The sequence below is a fragment of the Poecilia formosa genome, unplaced genomic scaffold, assembly GCF_000485575.1.
Source record: "Poecilia formosa unplaced genomic scaffold, Poecilia_formosa-5.1.2 Scaffold104, whole genome shotgun sequence".
NCBI classification, from domain to species: domain Eukaryota; kingdom Metazoa; phylum Chordata; class Actinopteri; order Cyprinodontiformes; family Poeciliidae; genus Poecilia; species Poecilia formosa.
The window spans coordinates 1,492,852-1,509,266 of NW_006800043.1; the positions used below are offsets into that span (position 1 = coordinate 1,492,852).

Sequence of the window (16,415 nt, forward strand, 5' to 3'; positions counted from 1 at the left end):
TGCACTGTAGTACATATTATTTTAATGTGTTGAAAACCCTTTGCAACAAGGCAAGTCAAGCACAACAGGTGCACATAAACACATGTCGAAAGTTCATGAGCTAAATCACAAAAACAGAGGACCAAAAAAAAAGAAAAAAAGAAAAAAAAAGTAGCATGCCAGTAAAATCAAATACAAAAGTATAAGTCACACAACATAAAAAATAACTATAAACAAGGTTGGGCTGCTTATAAAACACAATTATTTGACATAATATCATGTTCAAATATTGGATGTTTAATGACTAACATTTGTTCATAAATGTCAGAATGAACTTCATGTTTGTTTTTAGTTCTGCTAAAGAACCCGCTGAATCATGTAATCGACCAAAGGTGTAATGCGCTCCAGAAGGCGTAGTTCGACAAAATGGGAATGTACTCTTCTTTACATGTCCATCAGCTGAGCCGTAGGTCATACTTCTTTATGTAACGATAATCAGTGACTTAATGCTCGGAGCGGCACCAGAGCTGTGCTTTAGAATCAGGAAGAAGGATCCACTGTGTGGAAAAACTCTTGTTAACATAAAGATGTCCCTGTATCAGTGGATTGCGTCTCTGTGTATTAAAAAATATATTACAAACAATTATGACAAACTTCTTTTTCCTGTTGAAATTTATATTTTAGTCTCCTCAATGCACCACTTTTTAAAATTCTTTTCTTTTTATAAAGGAGCCATGTAGATGAGCTGATAAAGAAATAACGCAGTAAATATTTGATGAAATAGCACACTACATGACATGTAAAGGTTTTGATTTGGTTATGTGAGCATTTTGGTATCATCAGACAGAGAAGACAGCAAAACGTAATGTGAAAAGAAAAAAAAAATGTTCTCGGAGATTTAAAAAAAGAACAAGAGCTTTACAGTACCGCAGACTTTTTTTTTTTTTTTTTTTTTTGTTTGCATCTGCCTTTGTACCAATGTGCTGCAGAAGCAAAGTCAAGACTGCGTGAAAGACTTTCCGCTGATATCCCTCGCATCTTAATGAACGATGTCAAGCTTGTCTGTTTTGATGACAAGTATTTATTTTATTGTTTTACAGATAGCATACTTCACAGGGTTACCTTAGAGGTAAAATCTCCTGACAGAACTCAGTTTTGACTTGCCGGAGACAGAAGGGGGAGGATGAACATACTTTTATCGAGCACACATTGTAAACAACTGAGCAATATTTAAGTCTAAATGGCGTACCATGGAGTAGGTGAGAGACAACAAAATGTAAGAAGATGTGCCTCTTGTTTGCAAAGACAAAAGTTTCATTTTTACAAAAACAAATAATGGTCACTGACATTTTTTTTTAACTCTTTTTAGTGGCTGAGAGGTAGAATGAAGTATTTTCAGTTAAACCAATGGTTTTATTCATCTACTTTATTTGATCATCTCATCATATTGAGTGAAAACATTACAAGTGAATAAGGAACCCCAGCCCTCTGATTATTATGTGAAAGCTGTACAAACCCTCCGCTGATTGAAATGTTATTGGATTTTTCTTGCGAAACTTCTTATTCGTATCCCAAAAGTCTGTTGTTATAGGCTGAGAAACATTTTTCGTTCAGGGCTAGGATTTCACAGGACCTCGCCGAAATATGGGAAGTGAATTCCTTGGTTTTTAACACTGTGAGGAGCAACGTTCGTTCATGTTTTTTTTTTGGTTTGTTTTGTTTTATTCTTTCGGGGATGAGGTGTGGAGATGGAGATATTCAGTTGGAAGTATCTGAATGGACGCTCCCGGGTCCTTCTGTGGGCGATGTCACTGACGAAGGAGTCGGAGCATCTTGCCAGCCGCCGTTCGTCTGCGAATGCGAGAGAAGAAAAGAGCGCAGTGAAAACTTGGAAACAAAGAACACAAACACAGGAAACAAAAGCTGACAAAGAACAGGTATTGCCACCCATATTTCATGTAAATTTTCAGAGATCTGAGTTCTTTTCGACCCGTTCAGAAATGTCCTTATGATATTAAATAACTTTATCATTTAGCAGGTCAAGTTTTAAAGGCAAAATCTATAAAAAATAATCAAGGAAAAAAAAAAAAAAGGAAAGAAAGAAAATGAACAAAAAGTGATCATATTGTTATGGATTCCTAAAACAGATGATTAGTTTGTGTTTTGCTGTTCACATATTCTCAGGATTATACAATTTTCTTCTTATACAGACAGCTTTTTTTAACAACTACTTTATAGCAGTTTTTCTGCATTACATCCGCAGCTAATTTGAATATGATATATACAGCATATTGGATATTGCCAACCATGACTTCTACTGTTCCTGCCCATGTCTGTTGCTAAAACACTTAGGCACAAATGGAGAGTGTTATTAACTAAAACTTGAGGAACAATTGTTCAGACAGAATCTAAAATAATAATAATAATAATAATAATAATAATAATAATAATAATAAAAAACAGATTCAACAGGCTCTCTCTGAACTGATGCATAAAAATAATACTAGACGTTTTCTCAGTCGCTCTCTACAGGGTTGTAATATAACAGATAAAAGATAAGACGGGCCTTTAGTGTGACTGTGCTACCAGCTACCAGCTATGTCGGAAATGCTGGAATTAGATGTGATCGCTTCTGATCGCCAACTCTGACAGTTTCCACCTCAGCAGGGAATGGGACTGCTTCCTAATTGGTTCCCGCAACATTCATAGGTGCATCGCAGCACCGACGCTGAAATGCTTAGCGAGGCTTGACAGGTTTCTTTACATTTTTTTCCTTCAGAAATTAAGCATCATGTGTTTTTATTATTATAGTAGAATATGTGAAATTTATGCTCAAAGTTGATTCCTTTGTGGCAAAGTCAATATCGCTATTGTCCACCAGGGAGGACATTTGTTTTACAGCCAAGCATTTCAAACATACGAAAACAACGTAAAATGCATAGACAATGTTAAAAGCACACAGAGTGTACGAGCAACACTTCATAAGTATATATAAGATAGAATTTCGAACTCACAAATTTAAAGTTTATTTTAGTCCCACCCTAAGATACCATAAAAACTGAGACATGCCTGCATTTTTAGGAATAACTTTAGGGAAAATTTCCCTCAGATTCAGCAGATTGTGATTCCTGTCAGTATTTTCAAGAGGTAAATCCTCAACTTTAATGTAAGCATGAAAGACTTCGTCTGCAGCAGATCACTGAAATGCTAAGGAGCCTTAAAAAATATTTCCGTGCCACTTCTCTCACTTTCCTTTTCACGCGACAGACTTAATGTGAGATAAACAGAGGAGATGAAACACAGAACACACAGGGCTTTCATGTATCTTGAATATACCCCCGAGATGTTTGATAAAAGAATAAATTATCACAATAAAATGCAGCTTTTTAAAAACGGAAGCCATCTCAAATCGCGATAAAAGGTCGACTAAGGACCATTTAGGACATTAATTGCAATTTCCACGCTATTAGTGAGCGCTGGGAACGTGCTTTGGCAGCCTCATATTTCCAAACCCTGTTATTTTGCGTAAAGACCGTCTGTCATCTCATTCAGAGAGAAAAAGAATTAAAAAAAAAAAACACATTTCCAGTCTGCAAGTGAGGCGACACCCACCAGCAATTTAAGGGGGTGTAATTGCTGTTCAAGGATAAAGAGAGAGAGGTGAGCCACGAGAGCTCAGTCAGTAAATTGTACAGAGCAAAAAAAAAAAAAAAAAAAAACAAAAAAAAACACAGCTCTATAAATATAAAACCTCATTCAGACTAGCTGTGCAAGCATTTTTCGTTTAAAGTGTTCTTTTTTGGTGCTTATCTAAACTTTTATTTTGATATTAAAGTCTTAGATACGGAGGCTTTTACTGCTGCGCGCAGGTGTCTGGCTCAATTGGATTTGGATTTATTCGTTTTATTTTCTTCTAAGGATTACAATAGATAAAAATATGTAGCAGGCTTTTTGATAGAGGAAGTTTTAAATCCTATCGAAAATGAAAATATATGACTGTCCACATTTATGCATCAATCTCTAACTACTGTCTCAGCTCCCCTATTTTATTTGCCAACAAAAGTGAATGTTTTACGTATATATTGCCACTTTCTGGATTGTGCATACAAGATAATAAAATAAAAGGAGACACCACATTAGTAACGTGTCTGTTATTACTTGTTCATGTGATTATGGAACCAGTTTAGTTGGATCAAGTTGTATTAAGGTTTTAGAAAGTTACGGTTTCTAATTTGTTGAAATGTCACTCCTTTCAAAGTCATGTCACAAGAAAAAGCCAGAGTAGCTGTATGGAGCAAAAAGTATCCAGTATATGTTGCTGCGCACTGCCAGTCAGCTATGTGAATAAAAGACTTCTGCACATTTTTCACTCTTACGCTACATAACTGAGACCAATTGGTCATATGATAACAGTGTTTTGAAACTACAGCTGAAAAGTGCCTGGAAATTACATTTTTAAATGAACTAAAATAAATAAATAAATAAATAAAAGTGGATAAGCTACAAGTGACAAGTGTTAGCTGTTTGCAGGCTCAGCCAGTTCAGACAGGCCAGTTAATAAACCAGCTAAAAGCAGCTTGTTGCATTTGTGTGGCAGTATTCTGCACAATAACAGCTTCTCAATTCAGAAGGTTTTCAACATATTAACTTAAGTCTGTGTATCAGAATTCAGATTACAACAAATAATAATGTTGAATAAAGCATAAATATAACAATCATAAATATGTTTGACTATTTTGCAGCAGTGAGAATAACTGCTGCATGTTAAGCATTTTTTAAAGTATTTGTGTAAATATTATGATATTACAAACCAGGTTTTACTTGTTATCACACAGAGAGACACCAGATTTCTTGGTTTTGTCTCAGAGAGTCTCAGATTACATTATATGACTCACAGCCAATTTCTACATTTAACAGCAACTGCGTCCAGCCTGTTGCGTGTTGCGGCAAGTTGGACATATTAGCACTCCTATTTTAGCAGGAGGCATGTCGCGGGCTTGGCTGTCAGTGCTGCTGTTCCTGTGGATGACTGATCTGGCCAATGTGCTTGGACTGTTCGCCCAAAGCCTCGCTCTTTCCGTCCCTGTGACTGTCGTATCGATTCTGGTCAACCCCCGTGCAGCCTGTCGCCGTGGATCTGCACGCTAACACGTAGCCTCCAGTGCTGAGCGTCCCGCTCAGTCCGGCGCCGTAGTCCAGAAAGTAGCCATAGGTTGCTAGTTCCAATTTTTGATTGGCTGATTAAAAGGTTCGTCTCAGATTCAGCAAGAAATATATATGCCTATTCTTTTTTTTCTTTTTTTTTTTTTGAGAAGCAAATTGAGTGACTCTTTGAGAGATTATCATTGGTGAGGGGGTTGACTCCTTTGTTCTTTTTCTGTCTGTTGTCAAACAGTCTAGGAGGATCTGCCTGGTACCTTGTCACAATATGCACCCAGATTTGAACACTATCACGCACATCCTGCCACAAAGGAATCATTTCAGAGCCGAACAGCAAAGGGTATGTCAGGAAGAACAGAGGGAGATTGTTTACAGGTCTTACGTTGATGCCCTGCGGACTGTACATCTGGCTGGCTGCGAGGCTGTCACTGTATCCTCCGGTCTGGCTGATAACATGGCGAAGGGTATCCACCTGGAACAGCGGGGGACACAGACAAAAGGGCCCGGTCAGACAAAAGCTCTGTGCAATAAAGACAGCGATGTGCAAGGAAAGGTCACTCTGATAATAAAAGGCTATCATAAACAAGAAAAGGTTACAAACAATGGATCTGAATGATCTGGCTGCTCATACAAGCTCTGCAACGGAGGAAGCAAAAGGACAAAATGATAGAGAGAAACCAAATATTAAAGCATTTTTGTAGCTGTTGGTAAATAAGTCATCAGTGTCAGAAATTAGCAGTTGCATGCAGACTGCAGTGAGTTCTCTTCGCTGTCTGCGAAGGCGTCTGTCAGAACTGTCAGGTTGTTCAGGCTTATCAGCCAGTTTTATTTTTTTACTTTGAATCATATCGAATTGCGAGAAAATATTTGCTATTCATGATTTTTTTTTTTTTTTAAATAAGTAAATAAGAACTCTGCAATCCCTAATATGGGTTAAAAGAAATTCAGTGGGATATCATGTTACTAAAACAAAAGACAAGACTTTGTTAGAATTTAATGTAACTGAGAAGATGATGGCCGTTGCTCAGCTGATAAGAGCTTTTGCGTTAAATCAAGCGGTAACAGCTTAATTTCACTCCGAGACGTGCATAGCTTCTGGCTTCATTATAAAACGCCATTCTAACATGCCTAACTTTTTAAATATTTAATATAAAGGCAAATCCAGAAGACATCCTTATCTCATTTAAGGCTTGTCCCCTTTGCATATTTATGAGTGACCTAAAGCATTTGCAGAGCTGATCAGAACTGAAAAGAAGTGGTGCAAACGATGCTAAAAGCATCAAAACTACAAAAAGATACCACCGTGGGTGCTGATTTCTTAATCTGTTGTGAAAGTTGTAACACTGTAATGGTCATAACTGTCCACTTGGGCAAGGTCACAGAGCCACAGCGCACCAGTGGCTATGTGAACCCGTGTCAGGAGTGCTGATGAGTCTTGCAACGTTTCCAAAACTGTCTGCCGTCGTCTATTCAGCTGCCTGACAATGCTGCTATCTACATTAATGCACTGCTGGAGGCTAAGGGCAACCTCGGACTCAGTGTGTAGGTCAAGCTAACGTGGGCACCCCCAGACTGGTCAACGACTGGATAAAGTCTCGGAAATTTGACATGTTTTCGCCTACCTGGGACTGTATGTTGGCCCCAACCTGCCCCCCTTGGTACGAGTCCCCATTGAGGGACTGCACACTCATGAACAAGTCTCCGGAGTTTGACATGTTAAAAGAGCCAGCAGAACCTGAGAATACAGAGAGGCATGGAGGAAGACAGAAAGCATAGGGAGAAAGAGAAGAAAGGCACAGAGAAAGGAGTTAAAATGAACATGCTCAAGCAAAACAGCATTAAGTTGGTTAGTCTGAGAGGATGGGACAGAGCTGAGTAAACCTTATGGCTTCCTTGTTTTTAGGTCTTTGTCACTGTAAATGTTCCAGATAATCAAAACAGCTATAATATCACAGATTAACCAAGTAGATCCCCCCACCCCAAAAAAGCTATCCAGACCAACCTAGCCCTGTGTGGAAAAATTAATAAAACGGATTACTGACTACGGCATGTGTGGCAGCAACGACTACTGTCCAGCATGTGTAATTATCCGGCAGTAGTAGTTTGAATGGGATTGAATGTAAACTGTGGGTGTTTGGCACAATAAAAGCATAGAAAATTGTGTTTTCAAAATGTTTATAAAAACTTTCAAATAATGTCAACAAAAAGTTGAAGTACATAGATATCCCCTGAGAGAGGATTAAAATCTCAAGAGATAAAAAAAATTAAATAAAATCTTGAGGGGACTTCCAGGGATTTTCATATTACCTCCTATTATTTTTCAAATGTTTAAAATGACTTTTATTTTTTTTTTGCAACCTTTCTTACGTTTTGTAAAAAGCATAATTAGATCTATCTTATGAAATGGCTAAATATGTAAAAAAAAAAAAAATATATATATATATATATATATATATTTCATAAGTTAATTTAAATAAATTTTCAGGTGATTTTCAGGAGAAAACTCAGAAATGTTGTTTGATATGTCCAATTAGGCTGAAATGACGGTGTTTGATCGTTTTACTTTTTAAGTTTTTCTGTGTAACTTTGCTAATCGGAGACTAAAAAAGCCATATAATTGTATGCCTTGTTCAGCATTAAACATCACAAAACATATTTTTGCTTATTTTGAGCTCTTTGTGCACCAGCCAACCTAAAAGTGACTGCAGTGACTCCTAAAACCATAAATACATATTTTACTCAAAGATTCCTCCCATTTGTGTGTGTGACGTTGAACCCCTCTTAAATGTCATTCACGCCTCATCTGTTCTCTAATTACTTTCTATGGACGTGCTTCTCTTTTAGCTGACTTCACGTTGTCAGGTTTTATTTGAGTGATTTTGTGATTCTGGCAGTAATCTGGCCATTGAACTCAATGTAGTTAACGGCAGTTATTAAATACTTTTCGGAACAGAGCCAGGTTGGTTTATTTACCTTTGTTAACCATTAAGAAATAAAATCATCATTGGAAAACTGCATTTAACTGTGATAAAAAAAAAAAAAAACAACAAACAAAAAACGGCAGAACAAATCTTTAACAGCACCGCAGATAAGAAATCTTTTTCAACAAAATTGCCCACGACAGGCGCTGTAGGTCAGTAGGTAAAGAAAAACATCCACCAACAACAACAACGAGACAGATCGTCATTGCTAAACTGTTTAAGTTAAAACAAGGCTTCCAGATTGTATTACTGTTAAATGTCTATGCTGCTAGTGTTTCATTAAGGAAGTAATAATTGATGTGCAGGAAGACCCAAAGAATCTTCTTCGTTCTTTAATGGACCCCAGCTCCCCAGATGTAAAGAGAGCATCAGGTAACTTGATTTCAACGCCCGGTCCTAATCCAATACAGTTGCAAAGTCTCTATATGACAAAAGACTCCGCTTGCCCTTAGAGCGGCTTAATGGCATACATGAGGTCAACCGGACAGGAGGCAGGAAAAAATTAACGTCCACGAGACCGAGAGGTCAATAACGCAGCGAGGGAGACAGAAAATGAGACAGACTGTAAAGGCAGCGCAGAATGAGAAGTGTTGCAATGACAGACAAGGAAGCCAAGGCGAATCTGGGTTAGTTAAGGAGAGAAGAGCCACTGCGTCAGTCTAAACAGAAGCAAAGACCGAAACCTTGAGCTGCGGCTCCAGTGTGAGAGCATAAACTCTGTGCATCCATATTCTCTCCCATACGTAGAAGAACAGACTTGCAACTCAGCAGCACTTCCTTTTTCGCTAAAGCTAAATACTGTGAAATGTGACACCGAAGCTCACCTGCTGAGTTGGGAGTTGACGGCGAGTTGGCCTGACTGCCGTGAGCCGACACACTGGTGGCGTTGACGGCGGTCCGGGCTGCGTACATGTTGGCCTCTTCTTGGAACTTGCCAATGTTTTTCTTGTATCGGATTCTCTTATTGCCGAACCAGTTTGATACCTGTCACAACGGCAGAGAGCGCCGGTGAAAGTGCCGAAAGTTAACTTGAAATATTAAAAACTCTCCTTATCTTCGTGTTCTAAAAATAAATTACAGGAGCAGTTTTGTCGAAAATATAATTTGATACAATGTCATCATCTGATACAGAATTAGATAATAAAACATGTGAACTTGTAGATGCATTCAAAACAAAGTAACATCATCCTGATCCATTTATTTTGATCACTATTTGCTTATAAAAAAATACACTGTCCATATTTCCAAAAAGTTAAATATGCAAACTAAAATAATTTAATTATTTTTCAAAGTATCTTAATTTAATTCTTTTTTTTCTTGGTCACAAGTAAACAGGTCATTCTGATAACATTTCCTAAACAGAATAAAACATTGTAGTCATCAACTCTGCTGCTATAAATACAAATTGTTAAATCTGAATTACTTTTTTCCCCCCCCCAGGAGTAAATTCAGCTTAAAACTAACAGCAGTCCACAGCAGCATTATGATTCCAACATGAAAGGAAATTGCTTTATGTTCTTCAGGAAAATGTCGTAAGTCACGTAGATGAGGCGTCTCTGGTTACCTGCGACACGGTGATGCCGCACTTCTTGGCCAGCTCTTCTTTTGCCTCCTCGCTTGGATAGGGGTTACTGAGGTGGGAGTAAAAGTACTCGTTCAGGATCTCTGTCGCCTGTTTGTTGAAGTTCCTCCTCTTTCGTCTGGAAAGAAATGAGAATAAATGTGAGAAAACGTGGAAGGATATCTGTTTTACAAATTAGTTAGCCATTTGCACTCACTTATACCGTCTTCCTCGTAGAAACTTCTCATTTCTCAGTGTGTCTGCGCTTAGCAGTGTTTATTTACCCTTCGGTGCACTTTCTTTACGTCTAACTCTATGTAATTTCCCTTTGGGACTAACAAAGTGTGACTGATAGATATGAATTTGGACATAATTTTATTAAATACATTGGCTATAGTTTGCCTTGGAAAGTGCTTTATGGTGACATTAGCTGCCATTTGGAATCGCATAAATGAACTAATTTGGAAAAATGAAGAAAAAAAGGAGAGAAAAAGTAATCTATCGATAAATGTAAAGCTAGAAATAAACCCATATTATTGCCGAAGCCCTTCAAAAATACATATTCCATTAGAAAATAGGAGCAGGCTTTGCTGTACTAAACCATGATGACACACACAGACCTGGCGTCAAGAAAGCGTGAGCGCAGGATCATGACGGCCTCGCAAGTGCTCTGCTTCAGCTGCATCTGAATGGAGCTGAATTTGCGGTGGATGATGCTGACCATGCGCTCAATCTCCTTGGGCGAGATGGGTCGTGTTCGAGACTGCTCCCTCAGCAGGTTCATCACATGGGTGGTGAACTCATTGCACGCCTGAACGAACAGACAGACAGGATTCATAAGAGAAATAACTATCACAGAGGCTCGACAGCTTCAGACAGAACAAAGGGGTGAAATTGGATTCTGGAGAGGCTGCGCGGTCGCCCGGCCGGCCCCCGAATTCACGCGGGCAGCGCTGACAGTGAAACAGCAGTGGTGTTAGAGGCAATAAGAATAGTCTAAATTAAAGCAGCAGACACAGCGCCACGTTTCGAGGCAAACAAATGTGGCAGCGGAGTCATACGGCGGAGGCAGTAATACTTGTGGTGCTCTGAATATTAAAAGCACTTCTCTTCAATGGAAGAGAAGATGTGACAAGGGAGGAGAAATGTAAAATGACAGCAGGCTTTCAGTCCCGTTCACGTTCAAGAGGTTTAAACTGTCTCCCGCTCTTCTCACTCCATCTTTCCGTCTACCTCTGTCTGTGTCTGAATCAGTCACTGGATATGACTGCATTCGGAGTCGAGGTGTCTGTTGCTTGTCAACACCAGGGTTACGTCAGTCAAAGTGATCCGGCGAGCAGCCGTTCTGCTCGCACACACACGCGGCAAGACACTACTCACTCATACCAACGCAGGGTGTACATAGCGCGGTGACACAAAAATGCTCAGGTGTATATCGACTGTGACAGTTAGCGATGACTAGCCTTCCTCGGAGAAGATGACAAAACCCGAAACGCTTTGACTTCCAAGGGAATGACAAGAACGTTACAGTCTTTGGAGGAGAGCTGGTGTGTGACTGATATAATGGCTGCTTGCCTGCTAAAGATAGCGTCGCTAAAAGCTTGGCTTGTCATGAGTTGTCCTGCGAGTTCTCATTTCAAAAGCATCCCACTGTTATACAGAGAAGATGAGCTCCACAGAGCATCCATTGTTTACGTGAACTATCCCTTTAGATCCGAAGGTGGGACTTTTGTCCCGGCCTACAGCACAGAAAGAGGGGAGACCGGTTTTGGACACTGCAACAGTTACAGGACTTGCCACGCCGAATGCCCTCTCGTCAAGTAAAAATGTGTAAAAAGCCTTGAAATAATGTACGCTATGTTATTATAGTAGCTGGAAGTTGCAGCATGTGTGTTTTTTTCCCGTCGGCAGACACACAAGGTTTCTGCCAGTTTCAGACAAATAAATGTAACTTTTAAAGAACTTTCAAAGATGACTATAATTTAAATGAAAGACAGACTGTGCCATAATTGCTTCCTTACAGATCTCTTCTGTTTTTCTTTTGCTACATTCAAATGTTTAAGCAAATTCTATGTTCTTGCAAGGGACGAAGAAAATCCAATTGCTCTCTGAACATAACTAAACATAACACAACTTGTAACTGACAATGTGTTTTTCACATCACCGTAGAATATTTTTCACAAATGATTCCAGAAATGTTCCCTCCTGGATGAACTGTTGTTGCTATGTTGAAGTAATTTTAGACAAACAGTGATTTCTGGGAAGGTTCCCTACATGTTTTCTCCATTTGTAGACAATGCTTTAACCTACTTCACGCTGTCAGACAGGCATTATTTAAATGATTCATTCTCTTGGATGTTGCTCATGAAACTGAGTCACAGTTAATGTAATAATGTTTAGACATGACCTGTGCCAGTTTGGTTTGAAATCACTATTTGGAAACAGAATTTTGTATTTCATCAACGTTATCGCTGAGATTAAAAGTACTTTGACGGCTTAAGTGTGACAAAAGAAGCCGTAACAGAAGGAATCTGAAAGCAACTACATTTTAATGATGATTGCCAATCTAAGTTGGAATTTTTTCATCGCTGACATCAAACTCGCAGGATTTTCCTGAATTTAACCAATCTATAATGGATTCCTACAGTGTACACAGTATAACTTCGTAATTGCATTACTATTCAGGTCTCTCATTTTAAATCCAATTTTGTTAAATTCACACCTTCTCAAGACGAAGCAATTGGTAGTGGATAATGTACCTTGAAAGTTTTGATTTTAATTGCCTGTATATACCATTTTTAGCCAGTGAGGCAATTTCAGCAGCAGATTTCTTTCACACGTTTAGCCTTCCTGTGTGAGGAAGGCTAAACGTGTGATAAATGCTGTTGGCAGGGCTAATTGCTTCCTGTCTTCACAAGGTTTGTACTTGTATTACACAATAAAAACACCCTAATACATTAGTCATAGCTAAAAATCAGTCAAGGAAAAGAAAGTCAGTGGACGAAGAGCCATTTTTCCATTGTCTGCATCCACCTGTCTATGCAGGGTCGGGGGTCGGGGGGTGTTGCCTAGCTCCAAGGACTGCAGAGACACACAGCCATGCACACACACACACACGCAATCACAATAGGGTTTTTAGACTCTGGGAGGGAGCCAGACTACCTGAAGAGAACCCACCACAAACAGACTCTGCTGTGTGTGTGTGTGTGTGTGTGTGTGTGTGTATATATATATATATATATATATATATATATATATATATATATATATATATAGTGCATTTGCTCCAACCACCTGGTGTCCTCTAAAGTTAACGAAAGCTGCCGGATTTGGTATAATTTTAGGTCCTAAGACTTTGTCTTCACTTTTTGCCCCTACGAATATCGAGGCAAGTTGACCAACAGTCACATAGCAAAAAAGGTCAAAGTAAATGATCCATAACATGCTATATGTAATTATGTTTAGTACAGGGTTTCCTCTATCCATTTAGATAATGCTTCAGATGTTTTAACATTTTACACTCGTACGGATATGAAAGAAGAACATAAATCTTCCCTTCTACAAAAAAAAGTCTTTTGTTTAGTAAAAGGGAGATTGGATACATTTGTTTCTTTTTAATGAGTGCAGTAAAGACTTAAATATTTATGCAATAATCACTGTGTTTATCTATAGCAGAAGATTCTTCCTTCCATTGCTTTCAAAACTGATGCAATACTAGAGTTTGTTATACTGCCATTACATCTGAGACGTTTCAAAAAAAAAAAATGTATGACGAACCTTCAAACGTTACATCACGACATTAATTTTGTATCTGCTTCAGAGGCTAAGAACAAAAGTTTAAATGAACAAGTTCTTACCAAGACTGGGAGGGTATTTTTCTCCCATGTTGATGATTAAAGCATCATCAACATGGTAGATAATCTTATTACCTGAAGCTTACATGCTTGTTTATAACCTTAAGTGAAGAGAGCAAATGATATCTGATGTGTTAATGTGATTCTCTCCAGAATATATGTAGCAAAAACTGCTAACATGTTGAAGTAAAACAGCAGCACAAATGAAAATGCAGTGAGTCTGAAAGGCCTTTCAGGATGAGTGAACCCTTGTTGTGTTTTCATCACGTAATAAAGACTGAGATCACTGTTTCCCACCTGTTCGTACTTCTCCAGCTCCGTGTGGTAGATTTGTCGGATCTGAGACAGCTTGGCCCGGTAGTCGGAGTGCTCTGCAGAGTTATCTGCACCGACGCCGCCGGTGGCCGCGGCAGCGGCAGCCGCGGCCGCAGACCCGCCACCTTTCTCCGGTCCGGCCACACCCTCTGCCAGAAGCATGTTGTCCAGTCGCATCAGCTGGGGATCTGGAGGCTCCTCCTCCTGGGCGCCGCGGATACTGAGCACTGCAGAGGACAGACACGACGAACATGACTTTAAACACACATCTTTAACTGAACTACAAGACTTTTACGCACATAAAAAAGAAGAAGAATAAAAAAAACTGTCCCTGCTGTTGCAAGCTCCAGGCTGAACTTGCTGAAAAATGACTGTCATTATTAAAGTTCAAGCCTGTGCTATAAAAATCTGCAGCTTCAGAGTCTGCAAGACCATAAAAAGGAGAAAATTTCATCAATTCGATCTATAAATTCATTTAAAATGAACACAACCCTTTAACGAGAGCTCATCTTTTTCTCTCTGTATGTACACTCTACATTTAGTCTTCAGCCGATGGGGTTTTTAGCAGAAAACACATTAACACGGCATGCATGATGCCTTGTAGTTGATTAAAAGGATATAGCTATAATAGAGTAAGGAAGACAGAATTAAATAACTGCAAAACATGATATAAGTATTAAAAGGTAAACTGCAAGAGCAGAGTGGTAAACAGTTTAAACTTAATCAGAAGCCATTAAGGTAATCTTACTCAGTTATCAAATACTGATTCTCTTAAGTTATGAGATGTAATAGATTTTCATGAGATATAAAGTCTCAAATCACTTTGGAAAATCACTTAAGAAAATCTACATCTGTTAGGAAATGCGCGCGGTGGCTGCTGCTTTTGTAAGCCAAGCTAACTGGAGTAAATGATAAAATAAGAAGCTAACGACAGTATAAAATGTAATTTTTATTATTTTTTAGGAAACCCCTGATTAGTGCAATGCCCTTCTTGCAGTTTGACACTGCCTCTCTTCATGTAAACAAACATATGTTTATGCTATTTACTCCTGTTTTATTATCTCATGCAGAAGTCCCTTAAAATGGCAGGTTTTGTTGTTTATCAATTTTTTTTAACTATATCACAAATTGTTTCTGATTAGAAAAACAGACCTCTATTTCTACGATGATCTGAAGAGCACTTTTTGTTGTCTCCAAGGAAACCTGGTGTAGCAGTTTATTTACAAATCGTTTTGAACAAAAGGTAAATGTGGCTCAAACTAAAACGCACCGCGATTAATATGGCTCCTCAATTTCTTGCGAACAACAACAAGGTACAGACACAGTCCTATTTATCTGCACGTTTTAAGCAGGCAGGTGTTCCACCACCTCTGTGGAAATTGTTGCTGTCCTGCCTGTTTCAGCCACCAGAAGGCTCCCTCGGTAAAGAAGCCAAGCATCCTCCTTTCCTCTGAGACGCAGAAAACAGCCGACCAGGTGCAGCCCTCCATTCCAGCCACTGTCTTCAAGGACAAAGACGCCACACTTTTTAACAATGCACCTCTCCCGGTGCCAGAGTACACTCCGCATGTCTCCTGTCTGATGTGTGCAGACAGTGAGGGTGAATGGCAGGATGTGTGACAGAGCAGCAGAGCCATATTGCAGTTGAACAGGCTCAGGTCGCGGCGACGGCTCCTTTGTAAGGAGGATGTAAGGCTCGGTCGCCCTGTGACCTTTCTGCCGAGCAGGGGGTCCAGATGGATTCCAGGGCCGGCACGGGGAGCTCCCACCTCTTTTCATCTCGCCAACCGCCCCCCCTCCTCCTTTTTCTCCTTTCCCTCCCTTTTTTTCTCCTCCAGCAATAACATCATCCATTCCCATCAGCTCCGAAACGTGAGCAAGCTCCGCTCAAGAGGCAAATGTCAATGGCCATCAGACGGCTGGAAAAGGTCAGGAGTTCAGATGGGGAGCAGACGCGTGTGTGTGGGGGCGTGTGTGTGTGTGTGTGTGTGTGTGTGTGTTTGCGTGCACGACGGTAGATGGATATCTGGAAATTTTTCATGTGAATCACACCGGCGGGAAATTATAACACTCGCCAATTTGATTCTGACAAAACAGTCACAGCATCCCAACCAGAGGGGGAATCTAATGAGCCTAAGAGTGATTTATTCATTCCCTCCAACTCCCTGAGTGCACAACTAAAAGCATGAAATGGATTAAATAAATACAATTAATAAGGAAAATCAAACAATCCAGTGTGCTGTGGCATAATTACCCTAACCACAGCCATCAGCTTTATTTATTCCTGTTCAGTAATAGCAATGAAATCGATTAGACCTCAATGCCAGTCGGAGTGCTTCGCTGTGAACTTTGCAACCACGGACTATACATTAACGTAATCACCTGACAGTGGGAAGTGGCCTCTATTACTATAAATCATGTACGGCACAATAACACCAAAAACCTTTAATACACATTTTATAGTCTATTGTCGCGACGAAGAGGAGGAAGGGGTGGGGAGGGGGCTCTCTTACTTCATCAGTCTCTGATTAGTATCTATAAAAGGAAGATGGCCATCATCTCATC

General features: G+C 39.5%; 1 protein-coding gene across 3 annotated transcripts in view; it reads right to left on the reverse strand.

Annotated features, from left to right (window-relative positions):
* Positions 1 to 16,415, reverse strand: part of LOC103143038 (pre-B-cell leukemia transcription factor 1) — a 65,277-nt gene continuing 48,862 nt past the window's right edge. Inside the window, exons 3-9 of one of the 3 annotated variants that reach the window (XM_016674970.1) lie at positions 13,833 to 14,077; positions 10,302 to 10,492; positions 9,685 to 9,820; positions 8,945 to 9,104; positions 6,762 to 6,874; positions 5,513 to 5,611; positions 1 to 1,830 (exon numbers count right to left, since the gene is read on the reverse strand). In XM_016674970.1, the coding sequence (XP_016530456.1) occupies positions 1,738 to 1,830; positions 5,513 to 5,611; positions 6,762 to 6,874; positions 8,945 to 9,104; positions 9,685 to 9,820; positions 10,302 to 10,492; positions 13,833 to 14,077 (1,037 nt within the window). In that variant the 3' untranslated portion in view covers positions 1 to 1,737. Of the gene's footprint in view, positions 1,831 to 5,512; positions 5,612 to 6,761; positions 6,875 to 8,944; positions 9,105 to 9,684; positions 9,821 to 10,301; positions 10,493 to 13,832; positions 14,078 to 16,415 lie in introns of those variants that run through there. The other 2 variants (XM_007559417.2, XM_016674971.1) reach the window with 2 other exon arrangements.